At 56.5% G+C, this 9,984-nt stretch overlaps 1 protein-coding gene across 1 annotated transcript in view; it reads right to left on the bottom strand.

Annotated features, from left to right (window-relative positions):
* The window catches only part of DYSF (dysferlin), a 109,469-nt gene that overhangs the window by 60,268 nt on the left and 39,217 nt on the right, over positions 1–9,984 (bottom strand). Inside the window, exons 27-30 of the mRNA XM_035896592.1 lie at positions 7,498–7,591; positions 7,073–7,150; positions 1,200–1,381; positions 133–273 (exon numbers count right to left, since the gene is read on the bottom strand). Coding sequence (XP_035752485.1) covers positions 133–273; positions 1,200–1,381; positions 7,073–7,150; positions 7,498–7,591 — 495 coding nt within the window. The remainder of the gene's footprint in view (positions 1–132; positions 274–1,199; positions 1,382–7,072; positions 7,151–7,497; positions 7,592–9,984) is intronic.

The following is a 9,984-nucleotide window of genomic DNA, read 5'->3' as shown; positions in this document are numbered from 1 at the left end:
AGAGCTGCCGAGCCTGGGTGGACGTAACTCAGCGCCGAGCAAAGGTTGGATCCTGCCGGGTGCTGAGAGGCTCCAAGGGAAGAAGCCAGCATGGCAATTAGAGGCAGGACCAGGTCCGGACGGGGAGCTCACCTTCTCCCTCTGAATCAGCTCGAAGGCAGCCAGCAGCTCCCCGACGCTTCTGTTCGCCTTGATGACCGGGTACCAGGAGAGCCGCGGCGAGCGCGCCAGGCTGGGCTTGCAAATGCAGCGCCCCATGAACTCATCCGCGCCCTGAAAGGCAACCACAAGAACGGGGAGGTTCCTTCCCACCCCAGCTCCCAGTGGAGTCCATCACCAAGCAGCCACATCTCAGCCGAGAACCTATCACTCAAAAATCAGGCTCAATGTCTGAACCACTATGGGACCAGTTCATATAGACATCCCATATGGGATGCCCATCTAGACTCAAGTTTTCAAACTCTTCTCTGTAACTACTAGGCCTAGAAATGCACTCTTTCTTACGCATTTTGGCTTAAATGGGAGGAGAAATTCCTACGGTATCACACGGTTTCCAGAGCAGGAGCTCCGAGTATAACATCAAGCATGGGCAGCTCTTACAAAGCCCGTTCACTGCTCTGCAATGGGATCTTCAGTTGCCTTTGCTGCTTCCTGCTGGTGCCTTTTGGAGGAGGGAGGGCTGAAGGGTTCCTGAGAGGTTCCTGAGACGTATTCTACACACCCTTCACTTATGCACTGCTCTTACAGACAGTCTGAAATCCCTTCTGCTCCTGTGACAGGCTACAGCCCCGTTTTCCTAGGAAGGGCTCAAGGTTATCTCACCAGCCTCCCAAGTGCCATCACTACAAAGCATTTTGGATACCTCCGGGCAGCTGAGCAAACAACAGTGTGTCGTCCCCTACTCACATGACTGCTTTAAAAGCTGTCCCAAGCTTTTTCCACAAGGAAATGTGGTTAATTTGGCCACTCTGCAAAACACAATGTAGGTGCAGCCTTGGCGACTAGAGCAGGGCCACCGAGGACATCACCAGCAGAGCTGTTTGCTGCATTTTTGTCTTCTGAGTGTCCAGCTCAATGTCCAAGCCACCCAGAGATGTTACAGCATTGCACTCCAGCAGGCAGGAGAGATGCCGTGCGTTTGTCCCATCTACCCCAGCCTACTCACGCCGTGAAGGTCCAGCTCATGCTGACACACTTACATAAGTGTCATGGTCATATATTTCCACCACGATGTTGGGAGGGGAGTCAGATACGTTCTGGGGGTCCCCAAAGATCTCTATCTCATAGAAGATGAGTGTCTGGTCCCAGGTGGGGTTCAAGGTGTTCTTGATCACCACCGTCTTCTGGCTTTGGTGGAGGAAGGAGACAATGGCATAAGGATCTGCAAGGGATGTTGACAAGAGGCAAAGAATGAATTAGAGCTACTGGTTTAGGAAGGAGACACCAACTCACAGTCATTCAAGGGCCAGTGGGCTGTGCACGGAAGACTGACCAGGCTGAAGGAGCTGCGCATCTTTTAGAAACAGCAGTGTCATTCCCGTCATGTCCCAGACAACTCCAAGTGAGAACCGAATGAGGCCAAGTTCTCCAGCATCCCTAGACACCCGTTATTCGCAGCTCAGCTGCTTCCCAAGCTAGATGGGATGGTTGTGTGTTTAATAACCCTGCAGAAGGGTTGTCTCCCACAGACTTGCCCTATCTCTCTTGAATCCACCATATCCTCCCGTGAGGATTCAAAACTGCATGAAGAACCATCCCCTCGTGGATTTTTGCAGTACCCAGCTCCCTCCATCTCTGTCTAAGGCCCCACCAGTTCCTGCATTAGGAGAGAAGGAGCAGTCCACCCCTGCCCACCTGCACTGACACTTAGGGTTCATAGAATCAGAATGTTTTGGGTTGGAAGGGACCCCTAGAGGTCACCCAGTCCAACCCCCCTGCAGGAGCAGGGACACCTTTAACCTGATCAGGCTGCTCCCAGCCCTGTCCAACCTGGCCTGGGATGTTCCCAGGGACTGGGGTTCTGCAGGTTTCTGTCATGCCAACCCTAAAACATCTCTTTTCAAGCTGAAGTGCCTCAGCCTATGGAGTTATTCCTCAAAAAGGACCAATCCAAACCCCTGCTTGTTCCAGCTCTTTTCAGGACAAGACAACCACAAGCCTAGCTGTCTGTCTGTGCAAAGACATTCCTTCTTATCCCACAGCAGCCTCCTTTCCTTGAAAGCCTTTGATGAAGGATTTTTTTGCCAAAAGCCTTTTGGACATCCAATGACACCATGTTAACTGGAGCAACCTTATCCTCTGGCTTGTGGTAACTCCAGCTGGTGGAGACACCATGGCCTTCCCTGGCCACATCTCCCAGCCCTCCACTGCTGTAGCTCTAGAAATTTCCTCACTGTCTGACTTGACCCGTCCTGGCCCAGGTTACCCTCATGACTCCCCACCCTGTCCACCAGCCCTGAGGCAGCACAAATGGTTCACCTATTGCCCTGAGGTGTGGGGTTTTCTCCCAAAAGAAGACTCTACAAGGAGGAGTGTTTCAGTGGTGATGGCACGGCCGGCTTCCAGCCCAGCAGAGGGCACGAACTGTTCCCATGACGCAAACGGTCTTTCCCAGAGAGATGCAGGAGGTACCCGCACTGCACACGTGGGTGAGCAGTGCCTTCAGGTCACCCCTTGCTGTGAAGACCAGACCATGAAGAAGGTGGCTGGGATGTTATTGCCTCCTTCCTAGGGTCTTTAACACTTCCAGAAGGCACAGGAGCTGAGGGTGCAGCCAGCAAATGGCCAGGGTCATCCTCTCAGCCCCTTCGCATGAGCTTTGGTAACATCCATGTCTTGGGGAGGGTTTTGGGTTCCCAACTCTCCAGGTTATCCCACCTGGCCTCTGGCTACCACAACAGACATGAGGAGACCCCTTAGGGCTGCTGCATCAGATCTGCCAGCCCCATGCAGACGTCTCAGGTACTCCAGGGTCTCATCAGACCCCGGTACTTAGGCACTAAGCTGGGACCAAGGTGTCTCACCCCTAACTTGGGACAAAGCCAGAGGTTTCTCACCGGAGGCAGCAGCAATAGGGAGGAGTAGCCTCCCTTAAGGCCCAAAGCAATTAACACAGGAAGCCTGAGATCAATTAACAACTGAAACATGAAACCTGAGCCCTCTCTAACACCTTCCCTTCCAGACAGCTTCAAAGAGCACGTGGCCCAAACCTGCTGTGGACATCCAGCCTGTGCTGGCCGTGGCACTTGGCCATGGGGACAGGACGGGAGGTAGAACCAGGATGAAGGGCTGGGCGAGAGGCTCAAAACACGCCGTGGGATTGTATTAGAACCATAGACTCATAGAATCATTTGGGTTGGCAAAGCCCTTGAAGCTCCCCCAGCCCAACCGTCCCCCTACCCCTGCCCTCCCACCACTAAACCCTGTCCCTGAGCACTGCAGCTACACGGCTTTTAAATCCCCCCAGGGATGGGGACTCAACCCCTTCCCTGGGCAGCCCATTCCAAGGCTTGCCAACCCTTTCAGGGAAGTAATTTTTCCTAATGTCTCCACTGCTGCAGGTGTGCCCAGTCTCACCAGGAACCGCTCCTGTCTGTCTTGGTCTTTAGCCCAGGACATTTTAAACATGGATTAGAGGATGCCCAAGGGGAAGGAATTGTTCCCCATGGCCAACCTCACCCTGCCCTGGCACAACTTGAGGCCGGTGCCCCTCGTCCCATCGCCCCCCGGCTCCCCCCTCCTCTCAGGCAGTTGTAGGCAGCGATGAGGGCTCCCCTCAGCCTCCTCTGCTCCAGGCTAAGAAAAGACCCCACAGAGAGTGAACACCTTTCATAACCTGATAGCGCCTACTGGTCCTTGTCAGGGATGAGACCTCCATGATTGCTGCGTCCCACCTGGCTGGTCCCAGGGGGACCCCTGAGCTCTGGTTGCCTCCAAAGCCCAACCTCCACAGTGGCAGGAGGCATCAGGAGCCTTTTTGGAAGGACACAGGCCACCTCCTCTACCTGGCACCCAGCGTGATGTGCCACCACAAGGCACAGATGTACCAGACACAGCACATGGGGGTCCACCAGCACGCAGAGGGACACCACCCAGCCCACCCCAAAGCCAGTCCCAAAAGACCTCCCGGTGGCCAGGAGCCTGGCAGACCCTACAAACACAACCCTCAGTGCTTGCTGCTGTGCACACCCCCGTGGCCCCAGGAGGGGTCCCCCCCCACCCTGCAAAACAGCGTTCACGCCCCAGCACCAGCACTGGCTGTGAGCTCCTGGGATCCAAACGTGTCCTGCCTGCCCTGGGGGTGCAGGAGCATCCCCCAGACACCTGAACGCAGGGCCGGCTGAGCAGGGCGGTGTCTCCCCCCTCCTCACCCCTCTTCCAGGGATGGGGGGGGGGTCAAGGGCAGTGTATTTTCTTTCTTGGCGTCCGGACCGCAGCAGACGTGTTTAATGAGCCGGGGCTGTTTGCGAGGTGGCCGGCTGGAGAGAGCACTATTCACGCTGGGAAGAACCTTTTCCACTTACGCGCTTTTTTCCAGTAAGGGGAAAGCAGAATGCGTTACAATAAACAAAAAAACCATGGATTTGGATTTGCTTTTTTGCTCTTTTTCTTTTTTTTCCCCCCTTCTTCTTCTTTTTAAAGGAGGCCTCTATAAAGCCCCTTTGTTTAGACCCTCGTGTGCACAGAAGGTTTATTTTTATAACTGTGTAAAGCCCCCTTAATGAACTCCTTTATGCTTTGTTAAGGCAGCGGAGATCACAATTCCACATTGTGGCATGTTGTTACTCATGTTGTCCTTGGCCAGGTTTTTCCAAAGGAAGGGACTCCCCTCCCCGCTCCGCCGATCGGGGCCATGAGATCACCTCGGTCCCCACCACTTCCAACAACAAACCCTTTGTGGAGGTGGAGGGGAGACGGGACTGGACCTCGGTGGGCGCAGACACTGGGTAATTGTTTGGGTGCTCTGCACCTCTCCAGGGCATTTCTGCCCACCCAACCCCCCTTCCAAGCCCCTCTACTTCAAAATACCAGGGGAGCAGGACCCCCCCCAGGACTGTGGTCCTGCTGCCTGGCACGGTGATGTCCAGCTGTCCCCACTGCGGGTCCCTGCACTGCCCTGCTTTTGGGGTCTGTCCCTGTATCCCATACAAAATCTGTCACCCCCATGCCAAGACTGGTGGGCAACCCCATGCCCAGCCCCTCTGCAGACCCCCATGGCAGATGGTCGGTGGTAGCCTTGGAGGGGTGCTGGATGCCTACAGGTACCGCCGCAGAGGGGGGCGGGTGCTCCAGGCCCTGCTCACACCTCAGATGTAGCCCCCACCACATAGAATCATAGAATGTTTTGGGTTGGAAGGGACCCCTAGAGGTCATCTAGTCCAATGAACCAGCGAGGGACTTTTTGCGTTGCCCCAGCTCCGACTGACTCGGAGGCAGCCAGCGACATCCCCACCGGCCTGCTTTCCCACCTCGAAATGACACTCCAGAGCATCAGTGGGTGCGGGCAAAGGCAGCTTTGGTCATGAGCACCAAAGAGCCATGGGGCCACCCCGCTGGGATGGCCCAACCCATGGCCAAGCAGAAGTGGGACCCTCCAGCTGCCAGGGGCTGGTCCCTGCTTGGGCCAAAGGCAAGGGACCATTCCTGGCATGTCCTCCCACCTCCGCAGCCGCGCTTCAGCCCCTGCTGCAAACCAAACAATCCGTAAACCAAACCACCTACACCCAAGCACCCTTCAGCACCAAGAGACAGCAGAGCTGCCCAACAGACCAAGTGACACATCTTATTCAGACCTGATTTCCTAACCCCAAAAACATGAGCTCAGCACGGGACGTCCCAACTCCATCAGCTCAAGTCTGGTGGTTTCGGAAGTGCCTGAAGCCGTGCTGGGGACATGTTGAGCAGCAGGACACGGAAAGCTCCTCCTTCAAAGCCCAGGGCACCCTTTTCTCCCCCTAGGACCATATTTTTCCATGAAGGGTCATTTTTTTTTACAGTCCAGTCTAAAAGATGTGTGGTGCAGGCATTGGCTCCATCAAGGAAACCCCCCAGCCGTTGCCTTCCAGCCCCCTTGCAAAGTTTCCAGGACAGAGAGCGGAGGAGCAGCCGCTCAATTTAACGTTCGGTCGTGAAAACAAATACAAACCGTTTTATAGATTTGCCACTGTTCGGTATTTTCCTCTCCAACTGTATTTTCAATCAGTTCTTTCAATCCTAATAAATGGGGTTCTCCCTGCCTCAGCCTTGATCCCCTCCCCAAAGCGTAAGACAAGTCCCCCCCGCAAACCCCAAGCCCAGGAGACTGCTGCCCCCCCCCGCCCTGCAAGGGTGGGCAAGAGGCTGGCCAGGATTTATCCGGCCGGGAGCAAGCGGGATGCTGAGGGCACATAAATCCGACCAGAAGCTTCATGAGGATGCCAGAGAAGGCGGCGCCTGTCTGATCTGAGCCCTAATTACACCCTTGCACCCTTTTTAATTCTTCTGAGCGCATCTCACGGAGGTTTCTTCCCCGTGCTCCATCATCTCGACGGGGCGGGGGGTGGCTCGAGGCAACGTGCCATGGGAAATATCCCTGCCCTCCAGTCTGCTTTTGTTTGCTGTGCCTCTGAGCCCTTGGCTACCCAGCCTTGCCACCAGCGTTCAGCGTCACCTCGGGCCGGGGAGAGGGAGCTATCAGCAAGGCAACCAGCTCTGACTCACAGCTGACCAGGCTGACTTGTGGTTTCTGGTTGGTTTCTCACATAAGAGTTCTTGAAGCTCTGATTTTTTTTCTGATGGGAAACCAAGCTGCTAGGCTGGTTGCCTTGGGAAAGCCTCGTGACGCCGTCTTTTGTTGCTTGGCCTCCAAACCGGATTGAGTTAAAGGTGTCCCTGCTCATTGCAGGGGGGACCACGACTAGGTGACCTCTAAGGATTCCCTTCCAACCCAAAGCATTCAATGATTCTATGAAACACCCCTCATTTCACATCAATAATTACCCCAAAATTCGCTTTACAGACCCCACTGCTCCCCAGCATTCGTTACAGCACTAATTACAAGCACAGGCGAGTGGAGGCGCGCATTTGGGCTTACCTGAAAAGCTGTCCTTGTCCATGGCGATCAGGTCCCGCGCTTGGTACATGTAGCAGCGGAGGTGGTATCTGTTCCCACCTGTACGGGGGAATGAGAGCGGAACAGCTAAGAGACGAGCCCAGGGACACGAGCAGGGCACTGGGGGAGTAGCTGGGGTTTAAACCAGCCCCAGGCTGGCATCTGAGGCCAGCTTGGCTTAATCCTTCCCATGGCTTCCCAAGAGGGCACCAAGCCCTGAGCATGTCGGCGTTCCCAGGGGGACAAGCCATGCCCCATCCCTACCCACCCCACTCTTCCCATCTGCCCGCACTCGGGGTGGATGGGAGGAAGAGGCTGGGAGACGCTCGGCTCTGGGGTCCCCACAGCAGAGACCCCATGCCAGGACGCGGACACGGCACCCTCGCCGCCGCCCCTTGGGGCCTTACAGTCAAATATGCACGAAATGGTGGGTCTGTTGACGCCGAAACTGAGGGTGGAGATGGATTTGCCATCGTCACTCTTGTCGTCTGTCACGCCCCCCTGCAAGAGAAAGCAAGGCAAGGTCGGTCATGCCGGGACCCCCTCTGCGGCCAGGGCTCCCCATGGGATGGGGTCCTCCAGGGTCTCATCCACACGGGTGTCCAAGAGGACTTTTGGCTTCCCCATGGAGGGACCCTCAGGCTCTTCTGCCCCAGAAAGACAGAAAGGACCCGGCTCCTGATCCGTGCTGTGCTGGGAGGGAACAGGACACGCCAACGAAAGCAGCCCGAGGGTCACCAGTCTGCATCCAGCACCTCCCCAGCACGGAAAGACCTCCCCATCCATTCCTGGAGCAAAGCAATTTCACTAAGTCCCCTTGCGAGCAAAATTAATGGAGTATAAACTTTGTGAACAGTGATACAGATGGTGCCAAACGCAGCCAAATGCCCCATCGCTGCCGGAGGGGGGAGCCTCAGCCCACCTCGGCCATCGCTCTTCCCTCTTCTTGCATCCGCCTACGGGAGCCGGCCTTTTATCGCCTCCTAATTGCTGCATTCGGCTTGAAATATTTAGTTGCAGGAAAAGGAGCGTAAAGGCAACTTCCTGGTGAGCGTAAATCTGATCTCTAAATATTTTTTGACTATTGGATGCTAGGGAGAGGCAGGAGGGGTGTTTGAAAGGCAAAGAAAGAAGGAAAAAAAGAAAAGAAAAATAAGAAAAAAAAGCAGGTCTGGGATGGAGTTTCCAGAGTTGCCTGGTCCCAAAAACGTGTCAGGAGCTTAGGTGGTCTGCAGAGCCCTCCTTGCCTCTCCAGGCAGGAATCGCTGTTACCCTGACGTCTGCAGAGGAAGCCCGGGGGTCCGTGCTGTATTTACGGCCAAGGGTTTGCAAGGCAACTTCCAGTGCTGCCTTCCCCTCCTCGCCCCCCTCCCCGTGGGACCTGAATAGCTCCTCAGTTATTTTTATGACCTTTCTGCCCAGCAGACTGCCGGTCCCCCCAGATCCCCCACCCCACTGCCAGCCTAGGGAAGGGCAAGTGGAGGAGACCAGGAGCCGAGACAGGCAGGGATTGCTCCCGGAATCCCTCCCCTGTCCATCACGGGGAAAGGGGGCTCCTCACACCCCAAAACGCCATGGAAAGCACGCCTTGGAGAGGGCAAGCCGGAAAACGCTCTTGCTCAGGTCTAGGATTTGCCCCTTTGGGGTCTCCACGCAGGATCTGGAGCACGTCCACCATCTCCTCCCTTCGCCCCATCCCCATGGGTTTCCCAAGCACCGGGACCCACAGCTGGGAGCCTGTGCACGGTGCAACGTAGCAGCCACACACCTCGGGCACAGGAGCACCGGGGGACAGAGGCACCCCCCTCCCGGTGACATCCCACCGCTCTGCCCTGAGCAGGACCCCTCTGCAGCTGGGCTTTCCCACCAGGAACCCCCACGCTTGGTCCTGCTGCTCAGTAGCTTGGGCACAAAGCTACAGCGCTGGTGACCTTGGCCAAACGCCGGTGGGTGCCCACCCCGGCTGTCATCCCCCCGCTTTAAGTCCCGTCCCTGCCCCTCGCCTGCCTGGGGGGTGGGGGTTCAATCACGCCTGGTGCAGAGCCAAAGCTGGGGTGTAAGCGCCAGCAGAAACAGGCAACACTTCCCATCCTGGCATGGGAAACCCAAAGCTCTTCATCGGCCAAAGGTTCCCCTTGGCTGAATTTTGAAGGAGGATGGGAGGAAATGGGGCTTGCAGGGTGGAGGACTGCTCGCAGCTCCAGGGCAGAGCCACCGGGCTTTCAATCAGAAACCAGGGAGGGCGGGGGGCTGCAGAGCTCGGCTCTGGGCTTCCCAAAAACCCAGGGCAGAGGGGTGCCCGGGGGCCACACCATGTCCCGTGGTCCTTCTCTTTTAATGACTGCCAGTGACAAGCGAGCTGCCAAATGGCAGGTCCCCAAAAAGATGGGACACAGTCACGGAGAGGGAAACCCAGGAATGAGCTGATGTGAGAAAGCCCGAGGGAAAGGAAGGCTGCCCGGCTGGCACGGGGGGGCGCAGAGGCAAAATACGGGCAAAAAGAAAGGACGCGGTGCGGTAGCGCTCCACGTTTCAGGTATGGGTGGGAGCGCTCAAAGCCTTCTGCACCCCTGGGTGCTTGGTCTCCAGCTCCCTGTTACTCACATGGCACCCATCATGAGAAGCAATGAGCACCAGGCGCTTTGCGGGTGTCACCGGGGGTGGAGGGGGGCACCGAGCCACGGGCAGCGGAGAGGGCAGGGTGGTCACAGCAAGGGCGTAGGGGGTGGCCAGGGGCATGGGATGCTTTGCCCAGGACATAGAATCGCTTTGGTTGGAAAAGACCTTTAAGATCATCAAGTCCAACCGCCCCCCTACCCCTGCCATCCCACCCCCAAACCCCGGCCCTCAGCACCGCCTCTGCCCGGCTGTTAAATCCCCCCAGGGCTGGGGAC

Source organism: Egretta garzetta, unplaced genomic scaffold (genome assembly GCF_000687185.1).
Source record: "Egretta garzetta isolate BGI_Z169 unplaced genomic scaffold, ASM68718v1 scaffold506, whole genome shotgun sequence".
In the NCBI taxonomy this organism is placed as follows: Eukaryota; Metazoa; Chordata; class Aves; order Pelecaniformes; family Ardeidae; genus Egretta; species Egretta garzetta.
Note: the sequence above shows the minus strand (reverse complement) of the source record. Positions and strands in the feature narration are given on the sequence as shown.